General features: G+C 44.9%; 1 protein-coding gene and 1 long non-coding RNA gene across 2 annotated transcripts in view; one reads left to right on the top strand and one right to left on the bottom strand.

Moving 5' to 3' along the window:
* Positions 1 to 267: 267 nt before the first annotated feature.
* LOC137525691 (uncharacterized) overlaps positions 268 to 22,156 on the bottom strand; it is a 54,591-nt gene continuing 32,702 nt past the window's right edge. The window contains exon 3 of the long non-coding RNA XR_011022977.1: positions 268 to 730. This is a non-coding gene — a long non-coding RNA (uncharacterized lncRNA). The remainder of the gene's footprint in view (positions 731 to 22,156) is intronic.
* GRAMD2B (GRAM domain containing 2B) overlaps positions 481 to 22,156 on the top strand; it is a 170,316-nt gene continuing 148,640 nt past the window's right edge. The window contains exon 1 of the mRNA XM_068246819.1: positions 481 to 670. Coding sequence (XP_068102920.1) covers positions 552 to 670 — 119 coding nt within the window. The 5' untranslated portion in view covers positions 481 to 551. The remainder of the gene's footprint in view (positions 671 to 22,156) is intronic.

The following is a 22,156-nucleotide window of genomic DNA, read 5'->3' as shown; positions in this document are numbered from 1 at the left end:
CCCAGTGTCTTTTATAGCCACTGCGGCAATCTGCGGCGGGGCAGTGTACCACGATATGACTCGCCGCGGTAAATGTAAAAGGGGCTTCAAGGAAGTACACAAAAGTGCGGAAAGGGTTAAAATGCTAACCAAATATTTGGAGTAAAAAATACCATGGAAAATGGTAAATCAATAGCCATAAGCTGTGCATTAGTCTGTCTATATGACAGTGTACAAACAATTGCAGTTATTCAGGTATCCCATAAAAAATAAAAAATCTTTCCTGTGTAAAAACCTTTGGCATTTAATAATGCAACTTTGCCTTCAGCTTCAGAACAAGTTGTGCTCTGGCAGATTATCTGCCTTTTAAAAATGTTGTCCTGAAATGAGATCTGCCTGATTTGTAAATCTTCTGAGGTAATCATTAACAGGCGCAGAAACTGGACTGACATGTAAGCTAGCAGCATGTGCCATTTCCGGGACTGTGAAAGTTACAGGTTCACGGCATTCCTCAGTGAAGCACCTTCACGGCCTTCTGCTGCTGACGCCGTTTCTACACCTGCACAGCAAACATGAAGAGATCGTCACAGGAAGATTCTGTGTTCTTAGATGACAACCCAGGGAGCTTCATGGGCCTGCACGATTACAGCCCACTTAGTCCTTCAGAGAGTGTCACTTCAGTCTTCTTACCGTAAGCAGTGTTTCTATTGATAATCATGAGCATGCTTCAGCTGAATTATTCTAACTCTACCTGTAATATAAGAGCTCAAATAATCAGCAGCTGCTAAACAGGTGGCTGTACGAATCAAAATACCACAAATACCACTTTTCTGTGACATAGTGAGTAGTTCCGTGTTGGTTGATTGATTTCTGTTTGAATGTATTGTTTGAGTTTTCTAAAGTGTGCCTTAAGCTGATCTTTTATTCATAAGCATTCTAAAAATAGTTACAGTGTGTTACGTATAGCAGAGAGTTCAGCCTTCCCTAGATATCATCGTAGCACAGTGACAAACACAAATATAACCAGACTTATCAAGGTAGACAAGTAAATAATACATTTACGTTGTATTCTGCACCTTCTCTGTTTTACACTGCTGCATGTAAGCTTACATACTGTAGACAGATAGGATTTTGTTATTTTTTTTACATAAGATCAAGTATAATCAAGGAATTGAAATCACTATGGCATTGGTTTGCTAGCAGCAAACTTCTATCCCACACTGAGTAGTATGATCTCTGATTTGTCCCCTCTGTTTTGCCGCTGTCAGTCCTCGTAGAGTCCACAAATGAGCCAGTTGGGGATTACTGTGCATGTGCGGACCTGGCAAAGCAACCCCTCGTTGTCACTCCTGTGACACCAGCGTTCTGCCCCTGTGCAGTTATAAGCCTTAACTAACTGCGCAAGGGCAGAATGCTCCCAGAAATGAGAGCACTATTAAGGAGGTGCACGGTGGGGTAGTCCGCGCCTACCAAGGCGGACAGCGTCAGAGTGGAGGGGACCAGATGCACACTGAGGGAGTTGACAGACTACATGGGGCTGGAAAAAGACCCAGGTAAGTATAAACGCTCATGCTCTCTTTGTGACAGATTTACTTTAATCCTGGTGCACACATCCAATTTAGATTGGCTAATGATTGGCCAATTTTACCTCTTCCATGAAGTATGAGGGCTTACCCACACAATCAATGATGGCGCATAGCAGGGGCCACGCAGTAATCTATGACGATCCGGGCTGACAGCAGTAGAAAATTTTACCACTTCCACATAGTATGAGAGCTTGCCTACATAATCTATCCACAGTATTCAAAATTTGGTGTCGTGCTACATGGAGGTGGTCAGGACGTGAGACACTGACAGCAAGAAAAATCTCTGTTGTGTTAACTTTTTACCACAGAGTACAGCTATTGTGTGTTGGCCCAGTCCATCAAAGCGAAACCTCCTACCTAAGAGGTTTGGATACAGAGATCTTACTTGCTCAATGGACCTCCTTCCAGGGGAACTTTCCACTTGGCTGCCGGTGCTTGCCCCCGTGATTCACCACTACACACAAGAACGATGATGAATTATTATTATTATTATTTATTGTATTTATAAAGCGCCAACATATTACGCAGCGCTGGACATTAATTTAGGTTACAGACAATATTTAGGGGTGACATACAGCAATAGGACAATACAGGAATACAAGAAAACCAGATCACACAGCACAGTATGAGTACAAGGTAATGCTTAGTCAGTCACTGGATGGAGCATGGAGATTAGGCAAGTTAGGTTCACCCAAATGCATAGCATGGGTGCACAGTAATGGAGGTGCAAGATCAGGTAGGACACAAAAGGAGGACAATCCTGCCCAAAGGCTCACAATCTAGAGGGAGAGGTAGGGGACCAGAGTTCAGCTGTGGGTTTAGAGCAATTGTGAGGGGTGGTAGGCCAGAGTGAAAAGGTGAGTTTTGAGGGCCTTCTTGAAGGTGTTGAAGGAGGGGGCTGCCCTAATGGGTGGAGGGTAGGGAGTTCCATAGTGTTGGAGCGGCTCTTGAGAAGTCTTGAAGGCGTGCATGGGACTGGGTGATGCGGGGGACGGTCAGGCGAAGTTCATTGGAGGAGCGGAGTGAGCGGCTTGGTGTGTATCTCTGAGTAAGATCAGAAATGTAGGTTGGACAGGTTTTGTGGATGGATTTGTAGGTCAAACACAATATCTTGAATCGGATTCTGGACTGGATAGGAAGCCAGTGGAGGGATTCACGGAGGGGAGCCGCCCTGGTGGAGCGATGGGAGGAGTGGATAATTCTGGCTGCCGCATTCATGATGGACTGCAGTGGGGCTATTTGAGTCATAGGGAGACCAGACAGAAGGGCATTGCAGTAGTCGAGGCGGGAAATTATGAGGGCATGGATGAGGAGTTTGGTGGTGGCAGAGGTCAGGAAAGGGCGAATCTTACAGATGTTATGAAGATGGAAGTTGCAGGACTTTGTGAGGTTTTGGATGTGGGGAGTGAAGGAGAGTGCGGAGTCCAGGGTGACACCCAGATAGCAGGCTTGATAGGTAGGGCGAATGGTAGTGTGGTTAACAGTGACCTGCACATCTGGGAGGTCCAGGGATGACCGGGGTGGGAAGATCATAAATTCCGTTTTGTCTAGATTTAGTTGCAGTAACCTAGCGGACATCCAGGAGGAGATGGCAGATAGGCAGGAGGAGACCTTGTCCATGGTAGTGGTGGATATGTCAGGGGTGTGGAGGTAGATTTGGGTGTCATCTGCATACGGATGATAGTTAAAACCCATGGAGGAGATAACCTTGCCAATGGAGGATGTGTTTAGGGAGAACAGTAGGGGGCCAAAGACCGAGCCTTGGGGGACTCCCACTGAGAGGTGGTTGGGGGTGGACGAGGACTCATTGAAGGAGGTCGTGAAGGAGTGGTTGGAGAGGTAGGATGAAAGCCAGGTCAGGGCGAGATCGTGAATGCCCATGGACTGGAGGAGTAGGGGATGATCTACTGTATCAAAAGCTGCTGAAAGGTCAAGGAGGAGGAGAATGGAGTATTTACCTTCAGCTTTAGCTAAGGCAAGGTCATTGACCACTTTGGTGAGAGCCATTTTGGTAGAGTGGGCAAGCCGATATCCAGATTGCAGTGGGTCTAGTAGTAAGTTTGCGTTGAGGTACTGGGTCAGGCGTTTGTGAACCAGACGCTCAAGGAGTTTTGAGGCGAAGGGGAGGAGGGAGATCAGGCGTTAGTTGGAGGGTAGCGAGGGGTCGAGGGAGGGTTTCTTGAGCAGGGGCATTACTGTGGCCTGCTTGAAGTCTGAGGGGAAGGTGCCTGTGGATAGGGAGAGGTTAAACAGGGTAGTGAGGACTGGGGCCAGATCCGTGAAGTGAGGCTGAAGTAGATCAGAAGGAATAGGGTCAAGGGGGGAGGTAGTGGTATGGGAAATCTGCAGTAGGTGGTTGACTTCCTCAGTGGTAGTAGGAGTGAAGGAGGTGAGGGGTGGATAGGGTGGAGGAGGAGGTGGTTGTGAGTGGGAGGTGAAGATTAAAGATTGGATATTTCCTGACGGATGGAGGAGACTATTTTGTTGGTGAAGTGGGTGGCTAAATCTGTGGCAGAGAGGGAGGAAACAGAAGGTAGGGGGGTGGGTTTAAGCAGGAAATTGAAGGTGCCAAAAAGCCGCCGGGGATTGGAAGCTTGTGCTCCGATGAGCTTGGTAAAGTATTCCTGCTTCGCATGAGCAAGGGCAGTGTGGAACTGCAGCAGGTTAGTTTATTCAAACAAACTAACAAGGGAAGCACTCTTGCTTGACAATATACCTTATATCAGAGGCGCCTCTAGGCACCAGCTGATAAGCCAACTGCCTGGAGTGGCAGATTTATCTGGGGGCGCTTCCAGGGGGGAAAAAGTTTATTTTTCCTGTCCTTAGAGACTGAAAACTGAGGGTGCGGAGATAAAAAGTTCTAATGAAAGCATCTGCTGCTCAGGCTCTCATAAGGAGTCTACAAACTTTTGTCTACAACTCTTTGAATGACGTTCCCTAATTAGTGGTTATCTCGGGATCTAGGAGTGTGTCTGTTCACTCCGGTCCCACCCCTCCTTATGACCGCAAAAAGAAAACATCAGCAGAGGAGGATGGTGTCTTTCTGGGCAGCAGGTACAAGGCATTCCAGAAAGGAAGTGCAAAGGGGGGAGATTTTCCTCCAGGCTGCTGGTACAGTGCCTGGTGCATTGAGGTTTTTCTTGTATAAGGCAATGTGAAGCACTAGGCTGGCTGAGGAGGCTTGCCTTATGCAGAGCCCATAGAAAAAAACTCTGTCTGCTCTCTCACCATTGTAAAGACTGCATCTGGGCAGCTTGATAAGGAATTACACAGGTTGAAAAGTTTTTGACTGGACAGGGACAGGAGTCACATTACAGGCAAGTAGCCTCTGTGAGATATGGAACTGCAATACTATCTAAGCTCTCTACTACCTCTCAGTATCTCTCCACTTCTCTTCTCTCCATTATTAATCTTTGTTTCCCCCTTCCCCTAGTGCTGGCTGTCTTCCTGTCATACAGGGAAGCTAAATAAAAGTTTTTTTCTCCCCTCTCTCTGGATAGTGTAATGGTTAAAGTGAACCTCCGGACTAAAAATCTACTCAGCAGCACTGAAAAGGCTTGGTGTTTATTTAACAGTTTCACAGCATCAGAACTTTGTTTTTCTTACGCATCATTTTAGCTGCATTTTTAGCTAAGCTCCACCCATCAAATAAAACTGCCCGGGCTTTTTTCCCCTGAAGCTGTGCAAAGCATGATGGGATTTCCTATGTTGTTATTCATGTTGCCTAGCAACTGGGAGGGGTGATCAGCACACAGGACAGTTGGAACTGTGTCTCATGCTCCCTGTCACCTCCTTTCAACCAAAAAGATGGCTGCCCTCATGAAATCAAACATTTGCCTGTTCTTTTAAAACAGGGTGGGTAAGAGATTATATTACCTATTTATTTTAATTAACATCACTAATGTAACTTAATGACAGTATGTTTGTTTAGGCTGAAGTTGCTCTTTAAGGGCTCTGCCTCTGGCACTGGCAACCTGGGTTCAAACCTCAGCAAATCGCACCTATTCCTGCTCAGTAAGCCAGCACCTATTCACTAAGAGACCTTGGACAAGACTCCCTAACACTGCTACTGCTTATAGAGTGCGTCCTAGTGGCTGCAGCTCCTGAGTCCGCCAGGAGAAAAATGCAATATAAATGTTCCTTGTCATTCTCTACTTTGCCCCCAGGGCCCCCACCACCTCTTACCCTCACAATTTAATCACCCCAATCTTATTATTAGTAACCCTAGCCCTGGGGTCGGCAACCCGCGGCTCCAGAGCCGCATGTGGCTCTTTTTCACCTTCGCCGCGGCTCCAGTGTCAGTGGCTGCAGCGCGCGTGTCAGCCGGATCAGCCGCGGCTCCGGTGTCAGTGGCTGCGGCGCGCTTGTGCTGTCGCTGGCCGGCAGCCTATCAGAGAGGCCGTCGGACCCGTGCAGTGCAGGGCTTCGGACGTCCATTTTCCCGTAGCCCTGCAGTGTAATGCAGGCAGGACGTGACGTCGGGAAGGAAGAGGATCGTGGGAGTTGCGCGCCACAAGGAGGTCAGGACAGGAGGCGATCGTGACAGGAGGTCTTCTGACTAGGTGAGTAAATGGGTTTTTCTTTGCAGATCTTGCTGAAGGTTTGTGCATATTGGGGTCAGATCTGCTGAAGGATTGTGCATATTGGGGTCAAATCTGCTAACGATTTGTGCATATGGGGGTCATATCTGCTAACGATTTGTGCATATGGGGGTCATATCTGCTAACGATTTGTGCATATGGGGGTCATATCTGCTAACGATTTGTGCATATGGGGGGTCATATCTGCTAACGACTTGTGCATATGGGGGTCATATCTGCTAACGATTTGTTAATATGGGGGTCATATCTGCTAACGATTTGTGCATATGGGGGTCATATCTGCTAACGATTTGTGCATATCTGGGTCATATCTGCAAACGATTTTTGCATATGGGGGTTATATCTGCTAACGATTTGTGCATATGGGGGTCATATCTGCTAACGATTTGTGCATATCTGGGTCATTTCTGCTAACGATTTGTGCATATGGGGGTCATATCTGCTAACGATTTGTGCATATGGGGGTCATATCTGCTAACGATTTGTGCATATGGGGGTCATATCTGCTAACGATTTGTGCATATCGGGGTCATATCTGCTAACGATTTGTGCATATCGGGGTCATATCTGCTAACGATTTGTGCATATGAGGTCATATCTGCTAACGACTTGTGCATATGGGGGTCATATCTGCTAACGACTTGTGCATATGGGGGTCATATCTGCTAACGATTTGTGCATATGGGGGTCATATCTGCTAACGATTTGTGCATATGGGGGTCATATCTGCTAACGATTTGTGCATATGGGGGTCATATCTGCTAACGATTTGTACATATGGGGGTCATATATGCTAACGATTTGTGCATATGGGGGTCATATTTGCTAACTATTTGTGCATATGGGGGTCATATCTGCTAACGATTTGTGCATATGGGGGTCATATCTGCTAACGATTTGTGCATATGGGGGTCATATCTGCTAACGATTTGTGCATATTGGGGTCAAATCTGCTAACGATTTGTGCATATGGGGGTCATATCTGCTAACGATTTGTGCATATGGGGGTCATATCTGCTAACAATTTGTGCATATCGGGGTCATATTCCTTCAGATTGACAGCTAACTGCATGATCCTGTATATAGCATTAAGCTAAGAAACAATATATGCAGTGTTAGATTTGTTTTATTTGTTTTATAATGTTTTTTTTTTTCATTTTTACTGACAGATTCTTTCACTAGGATTGAATCTGGTGATTACCAACCACCCACATCGATTATACTTTCGATCAATGAATCCGTTGCAAATATCTATCTAAATTACGATCAAACAGTACATTTTTCAATTGGACACAGTGGTATAGAGGCGGTAGATCGGCGGATCGTAGTATTGCACTGAACCACTACTGTAATACGATTATTTTCTGGTGAAATGCTGCAGCATTGTTATTATTTCAATGGGGGGGGGGGGGGTGGCACAGATGTCCTCGTCTGGAATGACAAAGTGGCCAGAGGCGCCCCTGCCTTATATTGTACACAAGAGTACACAAACGTTTTCGAGTTACTCACTCTTCCTACACCTAAGGAAGAGCAAGTAGCTTGAGAAAGTTTGTGTACTGTTGTGTACAATATAAGGTATATTGCCAAACAAGAGTGCTTCCCTCGTTTGTTTGTTTGGATAGGCCACTGCGGCCTAGTACTCTTTCCATCTACACAGGTACAGTAGTTTCAAACAGCAATATCTTCTCCTGTTTACCAATATAGGCTACAATGTAGGCAGAGGATGGGTCTTCTAGTGTCAGTGGACAGTCCATGGAAGTGTTATAAAAAAAAAAAAAAAAAAAAAGCGCTACCCTAAATACCAGAAATCCCACCTATGTCTACCTCTTTTACATTCACAGGCTAGACAGGAGTTTGCTTAACTGATGTTTACAACCACTCATTTGGTAACAGGCCGCGGCGGTCGGATCGTTGTATACAGATATCCTAGGTAGGAGGTCCATTTTATTGTTTTATGCCTTCTGGGAAACACATTCAAATATGTGTTTACGCTTAAATGCAGCAAATGTGTTAATGTGTTATGATGGAGGTTTCCATTGGTAAAAAACACGATTGCAAAGTAAACGTAGAGCACCAGAAACTGGGGAATCGCACAACAAAACACCTTGCCAAGTGCGCTCCTTGTCTCAACTTGATATACAGTTTGTTCCATTGTATGACTGGAAAGTATTATAGCCAGACGATAAACAATACAACCAGACAACTTTCAGAAATATGCCACCTTTGGCAGCATTTCTGTCATGACAGAAACACTTTAAACAACAAGCAGGTTTATTTATGCGTTCAGCATTAGACATGTGATGCTGTCACAGAAAGATAGAGTATTATATAAACACAAAGTGATATCACATGGCAAGTGTGAAGCATGTGATCCTTCACTTTTGTGCATTAATTAAATTATATTTGTTTTTGCATATTTGTACGTCCTTGGCAAAGAAGACACAGATAAATATGTCAGAACAACTTACAGCTTAATGAAAAAGTGCTTTATACATCCTGAAAACTGAATCAGTGAAAAGCAGTTAGCCCACCATGTATACCAGCATGTTTAAAAGTCATCAAGTTAAACGATAGCCTAGTCAAAGTGGTCTTTTTAAATGGAGGCTACAGAGGTGTGTGCATGAGTGCTGAGACTTACCACTCTCCCCAATAACTCTCATGTATAGGTAGATAAATACTTGAGCTACTTACATAACACATGTATTGTACTGTCCACGTTTTGATTTCAGTGAAATTTATATAGTAAATGAAGAGAATTCTGTTCCTGGTGGGAACCATGTCTTTTGCCCACAGTTTGAGGCTAAATACTGATGTCATTTCTTCCCTTAACTTTTTTTTTTCTTTTCTCCTCCAATCGCTGAGTCCCCTCAACCTTGCTTGTAAACACAAATGAGCAGAGGATAATGTTTCAGCTAGGCAGGGAAATAAAGGGAAGAGGAGGAATATATTATAGATAAAAAGAACTCCCATGCAACTGAATGGAAATGGCTATTTAAGGGCCAGTGCTCCGAAGGTATGTGATGACTCCAAATCATAACAGCAGAAGAAGTTTTGAAAGTTTTGAATGCAGGATTAGCATCTTTATCACTTAATACACTGAGACCAGTTGCTGTTGAAATTTGATTTTTATGGTGACAATCCTGCTTTAAGGCAGATAACACACTTAGCAGAATCGCATGCCTTTTCCCCATAGCATATAATGGAAAACACGTGATCTTGTGTGTTCCCTGCCTCAAAGTGTGAAAAAACATAAGTAGCCTGGACACATTTGTTAGTACCACTTAAAAATAGATAAAAAAATAATTGGATAAGAACAATTAATCAGACTGTTTTCTATATTTAGTATTCTATTCAGAAGCAAGTGTTTCTGGGGAATGTCTTTTAGACAGATGAGGCAAAACTGTACCGTTTCACCAAATCAAAGCAACTCTATGTCGAAACAGATAAAAATATGAAGATTCCACTGAAAAGATCTCCATACCTTCTGTCATCTTGTACAGCTAGTCATTAAACGTATTAAACATACAACTTTTGCTGTTATGTCTTCGGACTGACCTTCTCGTAAACACAAAGATGGACTGGTTATATTTTGGGACTTCTATGCTGCATCTGGCATGAGGCACAAAGCCAGATTCATATTTTTTCTGTATACAGGCAAACTTTTTTTTGTTGCTCCCTATCCATGTTCATAAGCGCCGATTCCATTCCAAATGCATACCCCTCTTCAATGTGTAACATTGATGTACAGCAACCCACTCTTTCATGTACTGCTTCCCTTGGGCAACAGCTCCCCTCTTCTATGTGTTGCTTCCCATTTGCTGCCTCCCTATTCTATTTGCAGCCTCAAATATCATGTTGAGAAACTCCTCTGCCATGTTCAGCCAACCCCTGGGGCTGCTGCCACCCAAGGCCTAGGCCTCTGTGTCCTTTCCAGAAATTCGGACCTTATGCATTGCTTTGACTCAATACAAAATATGACCTGAATTCTATTGAACATCAAACATTAGGACAGATTCACAGAGCTTTTTAGTTGAATTATCCCACCTTACTTACCTTATATACTCGCGTTGAAGCCTAATTTTTCAACACAAAAAAATGTGCTGAAAAGTTACCCCCTAGGCTTATATGCGGGTCAGTGGAGAAGTGCGAATGGTGGAGGTTTTGTTACTGGCAGAGAAGCATAAGGATTGTGCACTAGTTATCCTGCTCTCAACAGCTGGCTCCCTGCTGTGTCTGCGCCCCCTATCCCCAGCAACATGGTGCGCAGAGTGCGCTGCTCATGACTATCTGTGTCCCCTGGCTTATGGAGCGGAGTGTGCCAGCACCATGTTAGCAGTACAATGAACAGGGATTCTTCCTGTGTGGCAATCCCTGTGACTCATATCTATGACGCCATCTAGCTGTATCTATACTAGGCTATCTATACTGCGGGCAACTATACTTGGCTACCTATACCGAGTGCAATTATACTAGGCTACCTATACTGTGTAATTGAATACCCAGCAGCGGGTGTCAAATGCCCCCTAGATACGCCACTGCTTGTTTGCAGTAATTGCTTCTAAAAGTTGGGCAAAAAAATATTAGGTAAGGTAAGTAATGCATCATTGCATGCAATTTTGCACAAACATGCAGATTCCATTCATTATAAAAGAATGGGATTCTGCACTGAATTGTCCATTTGTGTTGCTCTTTATATTTTGATGAAGTGAAACTAACGTGAAGTCTGATTTTTGTTACATGTGGAAGAAACATTGATGAGTGTGAACTACTCTCAAACAGTTTTTCAGAGACAGTTGCAGATTTTCTTTTTCCTGGAGTTGCACCAACACATTTTCTTTTCTACAACACAGATGTGTTCGCCACCTACAAGTAATAAGGCGGAAAGTCATTTCAGCCTTCCTGAAGTTGGAATATATATATATACACCTCTGTAGTGGGAAGCCTTTGTATAGTCCAAAGGATTCTTGTATGTTCTTACACCCCACCATTACAGTGCAGGCTCCTGTAAAAATGTTCAACCCAGCATGTTGAATATGTTTCTTCGGTAGAGGAGCTCAGCTGTAGACGAGCCTGTCCATACTGCACATGTGAGAGAATGGTCCTCATAGGCCCAGTAGAACATGGCTTTTTCCCTCCTTGCACGATGCCTTCATTCTGCTTGGCCTGTGCAGTCTGTACTCACACATACACAGTAAGGACATGCTTGTCCACGACCACGCTTGCACACTAAAGCCTGAGGGACCCAGCACTGGAATGGTACAGTGTAAGAAGATACAGTAAGCCTCTGGACTATTCAGCGGAATCCCACTGCTGAGGTAAATATGTATTTTTTTATTTAAACTTCAGGCAAACTTTAACTTTCTTAAGGTCTCTTTCTTATGGGCAGCTTACAGGCAGTGCTTCCACTGCCTGTCAGGTTATCCTGTGAATTCACCAGGCATGCGCACACAGTTGTGAAACGCCACCGGTCCCCTGCAGGTACATCTGGGCTGGCAGCAGCCACCCGCTAGAAGTCACATGAGGTGGTTTTCTGCTGAAGGGTAATCCCATCATGCACGAAATGCATTACCGCTAAATGCACATGTTAACAGTAAGGGCCCTTTCACACTTGGGCGGTGTGTCAAATTGATGCACTGCTACTGCACTCCAATGCAAACCTATGGGGTCGTTCATATTACCTGCATCTCGGTGCAGTCCGCTGAAAGTCCTCAATCTGACACTGGTCTAGAACTACATTACCGACGACTTGCGCCGGCCCGGAAGTCATTGTAGTCTATGGCGACGCAGGGATTTGTAAATATTTTCCATTGTGATGGCGTGGCGCACATGTGCGAAAGCGCATTTTTACATTACGCTTCCATGCACTTCCGCATACCCGAAAGAAGGAAGTGACTACAAGCGCACATCACTGCCTGCTTGGCCTGAGTCCAGATGGAGAATACCGCGTAATAAAGCAGAATTCCCCAAAGGCCCATTTTTTGCGGTGCGGTGTTGCTGCCACACTGCACCGCCAGTTTACAGTGTGAATCCAGCCTGAGACTGTGTTCCCACTAGAGTGGAGAACGGACATTTTTTGTATATTCTCCCCTCAGTGCTAAATGGACAGTGAACTGCTCCCATCTTATAAATAGAAGCTGTTCACACTTGTCACTCTGAAATGGATCCGCTGGATCCGTTGCAGTAAGCGGACCACACTTCTGTGCAGTCTGTGATAATCCTGGGCAGGCAGATGCATCTGCATCTGACCCGGGATAGGCTTCCCGCCACCGATCGCCACCATTCGCTCCCTTTTCACAGGCAAGCAGCATGCGGATCCCCATTGGGCTGAAAAAGACCAATGGGAATTCTCAGCAGCAGCAGGGAGAATTCTCACTGGTTCATAGTGGACCAATGAACATTATCCCTGTTGCTAGGGAGAATTGGCCTAATGCAGCCTATGAAGAGCCCCATGCTCTTGCCCACCTCCGGGATGAATATAGAGGGACCGAGTGGAGGCAAGACAGCAGGCGGATGTGGAGTGGACGACGCAGAAGGAATGAAAAATAGACAGAGCGCATCCTCTACCATGTCCATTTTGCATCCACTCAAGTGGGATCCAGGCCTATGAGTAAAGCACATGTTTAATTAAATGAATACTTCACTGTACCCACATAATGTGCAGTCCTGATCTGTTACGTTGCATTCTTGCTGTCACAGGGAACACAATGCAATCATTATTTTTCTCTTTTTTTAACCCATTGATTATAGATTTACAGCAAATAAATCATTTCCCCTTCTCTCTCATGTATTGTAGCAGCCAGAAGCCTTACTTTGCCAGAATAGTGAGCATCCCTTTCCATTCTGAGAGATTTGGCAGCAAAGCTCGTCACCACATAGATAGCCGCTAACATACGTTTCTTCCTCTCTGGCCCGGTTTCTTCACAGGGTCATGGCTTTAAAACACCCTGCCTAAAATGCAGTTAGGATCTTCGGAACTTTGGGTTTATTTACTTGGTTGCTATAATAACAATGTGGAGATTCTGTACCAAAGGCTCAGCATGGTAGTGTCCTTGAATTTTACTGAACAAGGCCTTCTCTTACTGATTAACTGTAGAAGTGACAGCATTACCTTTGCCTTATTTGATAACTGCTCCCAGCTCATGGCACATACAATATAATCACACTGTCCTAGACTGTTAACTCACAGGGGTTAACTCACAATAGGCCTCGTGATCCCCGCTGTCATGGGGGGGGGGGGCAGGGGCCAGTCCTGGGGTGCAGATCAGCCAAAGTGGAGCTTCATACAGGACCTCTTCAATTCCTTTTTAGTGTAGCCTTCATGCAGCCAATAATCTTGCAGCTCCTAAAGCCTGTCACAAGACATGCAGTATTGGGAGCCACAAGATAACAGGCTACATGACAGGAAGTGAAGAGAACCTGAGAGGCACAGAATGAAGCTCTGCTGTGGCTGCTCTGCCTGATCTGGGTGAGGAGAGGGGAGAGTTTGGGGCAGCCTACACAAGGCACCATTTTTATTTTTTATTAGCCCACACAAGGGGCTGACAAGTGTTGCTGGGGGCCCAGAGTATGCATGTTAAGCCCCTTTTATCTAATATCTTTATATTCCAGTTATAATACTGCACAGCCTTTAAAGTAGACATACTGTATATACTCAAGTATAAGTCTAGAAATTTATGTCTGATTCACTTCATAAAAGTAATGGGGGTCGACTTATACAGGAGTCACAGGCAGCACTGAGCGCACTGAGTTATGTGTGTACTAATAGTAACATTCCCATTTGCAGCAGTTTGCCCAGTGGTAAGTAACACTTTCTTGATAGACGAAATGCTAAGAAAACACAGGTGTGAAAGTCCTGGCCACAACAATAAACAAGGAAAGGGGCAGGGGAGGATACTGGGCTGCATAAAAGGTAGCGAATAATTGCAGCACTTGGGGGCCTGGAGGAGGTATTGTCTGCACTTAAGGGACAGGAGGGGTTAATGCAATACCAGAATGAGAATCATGTTTATTTTGCCAAGTACAACGTAGTTGTATCCAAATTGATTTTGGCTCAAACAGGGTTGGTGATGGTACAGTGGCAGAAGGTGTATTTAGCATTAAGTGGATACATTAGATATACAGTAAATACATACAGTGCCTGCCTAAATCATACAGAAGGTACATTGCATATACAGGAGGATACATAGAGGATGGGCCCAGGTAAAGAACAAGGAGGGTAATCTGCTGCTGACTATGGCACTCAAAACATTCTGCAGTGCAGTCATTAACCCCTCCAGAGCCCCAAGTGCAGTCATTAACTTTCCTGGGTAGACTTATACTTGAGTCAATAAAAAAAATTCCAGCTTAAGAGGGTTGAATATGGCCGTCAACTTATACATGAGGTCGACTTGTATTCGAGTATATACCGTAATATAAAAGTCTTGACCAGAAATGCTAATGGACTTCACCCATCCTTCACCTCCCCAATCTCCAATACCACCATATAACAAGTGCAGCCCCTCGCAACCTCCCTTATAAAAAGTATTTCCTACTAGGTAGTAGTCAAGGACTAGAAAGTTAGAGCACATTTTCAGATTAGGGTACAGAGACAACAAGGCTTGGGTAGTAGGTGGAGTTAGCATAAAAGAGTAAGGGGGTGTTTAAACCTTTGTGTGTTCCATCAATAGGGTATTTTCACGATTGCAGTGCCATGCAATGGACAATATTATGCATTATTCCACATCAATGCAATTATATGGCAATGGTAATTTCTGCAGATTCTGTCAGAATGATGCACAGCATGTTGCATCATGTTTACCAGACAACATGAGCTGCTATAGTTGCCATGAAGCATGTCTATGTACTGTATGCTTCACTGTATGCGCTGTACTCGTAACTAGTGATGCGAGTTTTAAACACTGCTGTGATTGTATTTTTTTGATGCGCAACCTAACGTCCATAGTGTGAAAGTAGCCTTACTAGAAAGTGGTGGTAAATACAAGAACAGTAACCATTAAATATAGAATTACAGATAAAAGTAGCAAACTGAAATTGCTTATAAGAGATAAGAACTATGACATTGTGGGTATTAGGGTGCGTTTACACTATGCATGTTGTGGTGCGTTCTAGCACTAATTATAATTGCATTGCACAGCAATGGGTATAGTATATTTGCAAAAGCACCAACATATCTCACAACACTGCACAGTAAATTAGAAAGGGACATAGATTACAAGCATGAGACAAACAATGATATGGCACTGGAGGGAAAGAGGACTCTGTCCTATCAGACATGGCAATAAGATAACTTTTGCAACATGATTCCTCTGTAGTTTTCTTTCAGGTTTACACTTTGCAGTGCGATAAAATGGCTTCAATATGATAACTTTGTTCTAGCTATGTCAGCAGCTGCAGTGCAGAATACATACTTACAGTATCAGGCCATACGTAACAAAGATTCCTTAAAACTGATTTCCAAACAGATTTTGTTTTGTTTTTTTAAGGAAAATTTTTACTTTTATCTTTATCATTACCAGTCCTATGTCATTTCCCTTTCTGCAGCCAACTATAAATTTCCAAAACAGACCACACAATCATTGTTTTTCTTTGCAGCCTAAGCAACTAGGAACGTAGCTACAGATCATTGGTCCCCCAGCAAAACGTGTATGCCCCACCAGTTCCGCCCTACGCGTTTCGTCACTAGAGGGCGTGACTCATCAGGGGCAAGGATTGCCCCTGATGAGTCACGCCCTCTAGTGACGAAACGCGTAGGGCGGAGCCTTGGACACGCACGCTTCCTGTAAACAACACATAGACGGAGGTTGCCGGCGCCGCGGCGAGGAGTCCGGATGACATCCACAGGGCTATGTGAGCTATGCTTGTAACTTTCTTTTATCTGGTACGCAAATTTTATTGGGGCTTTTAGCCATATTAAAAAAAAAGTTTTTACGCTATGAGAGGCGGTTTTTTATGCTTTCTTTAGTTCAAATGGTGAAATTACAGCCTTGATATTGTGATATGCCTGAGATTGGATCTTATCTGGTGAGCAGGGGAATGAAGGGGGGAGTGTGACCCCCGTCCTGCATGAGGTGGAGGTTTATTTTCCCCAGCACTAAGTGTGGAGTCTGCACTGGATGCACAAGTAGTGGAAGATTACCCGCTATGTGCGTTTCTTTCTTTCTCTAGCTCATTTAGGAATATAAGGATACCTCTTGGATATCACTTGCCAGTACGCGCTGCTGTATTTGCTTGGAAAAATGCGCATGGCTCTGACACTGAAGAAAGCAACACACACAGCGTGATGCGGCAAAAAGTGGGCGTGACCATGGCATGTTGTGGGTGGAACCAAATACTAACAAAATACAGGTAGGCCCCGGTTAACAAATGAGATAGGGACTTGTAGGTCCGTTCTTATCCTTTATCCGTTCTCTTTTGTCCCCCTTCTCTTCCTGTGCCTCTTTTGTCCCCCTCTGTCTCACCTCAGTTTGTGCCTCTTTTGTGTCCCTCTGTGTGACCTCATGTTCCTGTCTCATCTATTTTCCCCCTGTGCCTCTTTTGTCCGCCTCTGTTCCCCCTGTGCCTCTTTTTTCCCTGTGTTACCTCTTGTCCCCTTCTGTCTCAGCTCACCCCCCTGCCCTAGCCAGGTATAGGTGCCTCCAGTATAGGTATCCAGGCATAGGTGCCTCCAGTATAGGTAGCCAGGTATAGGTTCCCTCAGTATTAGTAGCCAGCTATAGATGGTGCCCCAGTATAGGTAGCCTGGTGTAGATGCCCCCAGTATAGGTAGCCTTGTATAGCTGGTGCCCCAGTATAGGCCAGCAAGATACAGGTGTCCCAGTATAGGTATTGAACTATAGGTGGTTCCTCCAGTAAGGGTAGCCTGGTATAGTTGCCCCCAGTATAGGTAGCCTGGTATGGGTGGTGCACCAGTATAGGTTAGCCAGGTACAGGTGCCCCCAGTATTGGTAGCAAGCTATAGGCACCCCAGTATAAGTAGCCAAGTATAGGTGGTGCCCCAGTATAGGTAGCCAGGTACAGGTGGTGCCCTCTGTAAAGGTAGCCAAGTATAGGTGGTGCCTCAGTATAGATAGCTAGGTATAGGTGGTGCCCCAGTATAGGTAGCTAGGTATAGGTGGTTCCAGCCCCAGTGTAGGAAGCCAGGTATAGGTGGTGGCCCAGTATAGGTAGCCTGTAGCCAGACATAGGTGGTGCCCCAGTTTAGAGTCATCTGCTCCCAACGTTCAAGCGCTGATGTCACTCTTCTCTCAGTGCTGAAACGTGGTGTGCTGGTTAGTGAGCCGCAGGACTGCAAGCCAGCACATGCGGCCCTTCCAGCGCTTTGGGGGGGGCCCAGGGCCCCCAGAAGCCCTGGGCCCCTCACTGCAGTGTCAGACTCAGTTGTCCCCCCTGCTGGCTGCCCTACAGGAAAGCATACATTGCATTGACTGTATGCTTTACTGTACCTACTTAATGAAACGGTAACGCAGCATTAATCTGCGTTACCACTTTTCTGTTGCATTGCAACTTTACAATGCAACGTCACAGTGTGAACCTAGCCTGAGTACTTCTCAATGAAAGTGGGATTACCCTTTAGGCTAGATTCAAAGTGGGACATTGCGTTGTAAAGATTACAATGCAACGCAAAAAAAAAGTGATAACGCAGATTAATGATGCGTTACCGTTGCATTAAGTAGGTACAGTAAAGCATTCAGTCAATGAAATGTATGCTTTTCTGTACCTGGTAACATGTACATTTAGAGGTAACACACTGCAGCACTGCGTTACCATGACGCAACACGTTACCATGCCATGCTAACGCTGGGCTGTGAACGTCGCATGCAGTGCGGTAAGCTCCACTATAAAATGTTATAATGCAGCTCGGCAACGTCCCACTGTGAACCTAGCCTCAAATATGTATTATGAAAAGAGCAGTCTAAGGGCCCGTTTCCACTAGAGCCAAATGATCCATTATGAATCTGCAGCCTTTCCCTGCAAGTAAATCAGATGGGGTAACGTTGCCGATTTGGGCAATGGTGGTTTTCTTACAATGCATTGCTTCAGGCGACAAAAAGTCTAGAACTGGCCCTGGCAATAGTAATACCTTAAGAAACTAACAAGAGGATATGCCTGAAACATTGTGTATTCACCTGTTTGCTCCAATAGAAGCAATTGCTGTAGCCAGTTGTATGCATAGTTACAGATTACCCAACAAGCTCATGGTGAATTGTTTTGCAGTTGTGTGCATCTGTTTCTTCTTCTTTCCTTTGAACACCCCAAACACACCAAGCTATTCCGCCTTTTGCGATCACTAAAGTATGTATATAGCAACTTAGCAATATGCTAGACTGCCATAGGCAAACACAGGGGGAGATTACTGCTGCTCAGAATCCCCTCAGGGACAGGCACAAGTCGAGACACCAGAATATGTGCAGGTATCCTGCAGCTCACAGCACTGCCCCCTTTCTTTCCCTGCTACAGTTGACTTTGGATGGAGCAGCTCTGGGGCACTTAACAGAGTCAGGTATGAGCACAGCCCTGTGCCCCTGCAGCAGGGCCGGGCCGAGGCATAGGCTGGAGAGGCTCCAGCCTCAGGGCGCAGTGTAGGAGGGGGCACAGAATTCATTCAGCTGTCATTCCTAAATGTGTTTGAAGCAGAAAGAAATAAGAAAAGGGGATACATCGCAGTGACTGCAAGCCATATAACTAAATATTAAGGTGTTGGGGAGGTTGTGGGCCCTGTGGCGCCTCTTAGTCTAATAGCAATCAGTGTGTGATGGCTGGTGAGGCAGGGATGGAGGGGCGCACTTTGGTGTCTCAGCCTTAGGTGCTGGAGGACCTTGTCCCGGCTCTGCCCTGCAGTGTAAATGCTTTACTTTCCACTTTATTACCAATGTTGACTGTCCTCATTATCTGTATCCAAACTACTCCTGACCGATCCCATTGTGGATGGGAAATTGCATGATGGCCTACCATATTATTATGCCGTATTGTGCGAATAGGAATCCCTTCCTTGAAAATCCTGGGTTTGCCCCTGACTGCATTCTCAGATCGACAGTAGATCTGCTTTTTAGGGGGAACTATACACATATTTTCTGTGTTTAGCTTTTAGAATGCAGCCTTTCCTAGTTGCACAGTGGCTGTATTATCTCTGTTATATGATCTAATCTTCTCTTCTCTGTCAGCTCTGTCAGGCTGAGGCAGTCAGGCTGGAATGTGCTGTGCTGCTTGTGATTGGATAAAAGCTATACACACCCTCTCCAGGCCCCTTGCACACTCTGTATGACTCACACACTAAGCTACTATCAGCCTATCACTTGCTATGCCTTTTGTTTGTAAACACTGGATAAAAATGGCAATTACAAGCCAGGATTGCAGCAGGGAGATACAGAAATAGCACAGAGGGACCCAGGAGAACATAATGAATAGAATGGTATGCTTTTTATTGTAAGAATTTTAGAGTACAGATTCTCTTTAAAGGAAAAAAAACAAATACCTATGGAGAGGTAAGGCTCTGGGTCCTATAGAGCCTTCCAGTTCTCCTCACGATGTCCTCATTCGCCAATTGTTTGAATCTCCCTGCATTATTGTGTACAATCAGTAGTGAACACTGATAACAGAATTCAGTGACATGCACATGGCCCACACTGGAATCTAGGACACCACATCAAATGTTTATAACTGTTCACCACTGCCCACAAAAGTATTGATGCCTCTGCTTTTCACTGAATTTATATTCAGAAGAACCATTATCTTCTGTGGCACTGTACAGAGTGCAGATAGTGGTGGGTGGGAACCATACATACATACATACATACATACATACATACATACATACATACATACTGAATGCACAGTACATTTGCAACAGCTAGCATTACATGTACAGAATTACATACATGGTAAATGCATGGTATGAAAATAGCCAGAAATAAAGATACATGATCATTTGATAGAACAAGTACCAAAGGGATGGAAAATACAGTCCTTGTGAGCTTACAATCTAAAGGGGAATGCTATGGAGACACTAGGTAAGGTGACAAATTAGGTAATTGAAGAACTTCTGACACACCACTAAGATGTCACCTACAATAGTGGTTGGCCAAGGGTAAAGAGCACAGAGTTAGTCCATCACACATCTCTACTAAAGATGTGGCGAAAATCTCTAGAGCTCTTACTACTTCCGGGTCGCACTGACCTGGAGTAGTATGCCTGCGCTGCCCGGCTGAGCGCGTCCTAGATCGCGCTCCTGTTGCCGGGCACTCTCTGCGCATGAGCGCGACGTCATTCATGACTCCACGCACATGCGCAGAAAGTGCCCGGCAACAGGAGCGCGATCTAGGACGCGCTCCGCCGGGCAGCGCAGGCGTACTACTCCGGGTCAGTGCAACCTGGAAGTAGTAAGAGCCCCATGGATTTGGTCGATGTTTGCCGGCGAACGGTTCGGGAACCGTTCGCCACATCTCTAACCTCTACCCATATAAAACACGGAATTTGACATTGAAACAGTGAAACAGTCTGAAGCTTGTTCTTTCACAAGACCAATTATATTCTCTTGGTGTGCTATCCGGATAAAATAATGTGTCCAGATGGTAGTGTTGGCTCCTATTTGTATATGAAGGCAAGAATCCAATTTTCTGCATGTTATGCTCTTTTTTTGTTTTGTAAATATTACTTCTGTAAACATATTGATGCACTGTTCCAAATCTTTTTAATACAGTATATCTGGAAAATTATTAAGTTGCCCTCTTTGTACTAGAGAAACTGTTATGGCATTTGGAGAAGTCACAGTTTGGTTGTGGCCTTGTGTTATTTGTAATCACTAAAGAATGACTAACACAGTGTAACGATTGGGGGATAATCTCCACGGTCAGCGCACAACGTGTACGCTGACACTGCGGAAATCTCCCACAAGCGCTCAGACAGAGGACCGCAGTTATGATGCTAATGCACTTGTGGAGGCACAGACCAACCAGCAGGGATGAGCTGTGGAGCACAGAGGGTCAATACCTCTGAATGTCCCACAGAAGTCAGATAGAAATCCCTCAGTGCGAGTGCAGCAATGAGCGATACTAAAGCAGCATAGAAACAGAGAAGAATGTAAACAGAATAAATGAATGTCACACACAGAGCAGATAGAGCGATGCAGCAAATCACAACCGCAGTGATGCTCACTTTGCAAAGCAAGACAATATGGATTTGCCTGTCCAGCGCTGGAAGGTCGACATCCAATAGACAAAACTGGCAGAGCAGGAGTGATTAAGAAGATACACAGAAATACAACAGTCCGAATGCGCATATACCAACGTATTGATATATCTCCACAATTCGAATACAAGAAAATAACACACACGCTAGTATGCGTATATAGTGGCAATGAACCAATATATGACGCAAGTACTAGCAAAATAACAAACGTGTGCTGTACGTCCTAACTATTGTGTACGAGTCCCTGGGGTCCTGCCAGCTCGAGCGTACAAGGAAAACTAACTAAGATAACAGACTGACGGACGGAACGCTTGCTAATCGGTCGCAATACCACAGCGACAGCTAGCGTCCATACAAGACAAGACAGACAGGTGAGGTAACCAGTAGCAACCGCTGCTATGGCTTACACTCAAGAACACAGGCCAGCAGGATCCACCGCTTCTAACGCTAGGGCGAATGCAAACCACAAGGAACTCGACTAGAAGATTCACTGTCACCCACCGCAGGAGACCAGTGCAATCGCAGAGTACAAGACAAGAAATATAAATCACATTACAATATTCTCCAGTACTTATATATTGGCCTTACCAACATATAAGTATACTGGGTGTCAAGGACCCGGGACTACAATCCAAGCTGGACTGACAGTATGTCGGGCACAGAGCAAACCCAGGAAATGACCTTTATGCAAGCAGCGACCAATCAGAAGCGGACATGCAAAAAGCCAGAAGAGCAAATGGTAATAGATCAATCTGCATTCACTTAGCTTGCAGACTGCAAGCTGAGAATAAGAACTGCATCTCATTA

The sequence above is a fragment of the Hyperolius riggenbachi genome, chromosome 1, assembly GCF_040937935.1.
Source record: "Hyperolius riggenbachi isolate aHypRig1 chromosome 1, aHypRig1.pri, whole genome shotgun sequence".
In the NCBI taxonomy this organism is placed as follows: Eukaryota; Metazoa; Chordata; class Amphibia; order Anura; family Hyperoliidae; genus Hyperolius; species Hyperolius riggenbachi.
The sequence above is the reverse complement of the archived record's forward strand: the minus strand, read 5'-3'. Positions and strand labels throughout refer to the sequence as shown.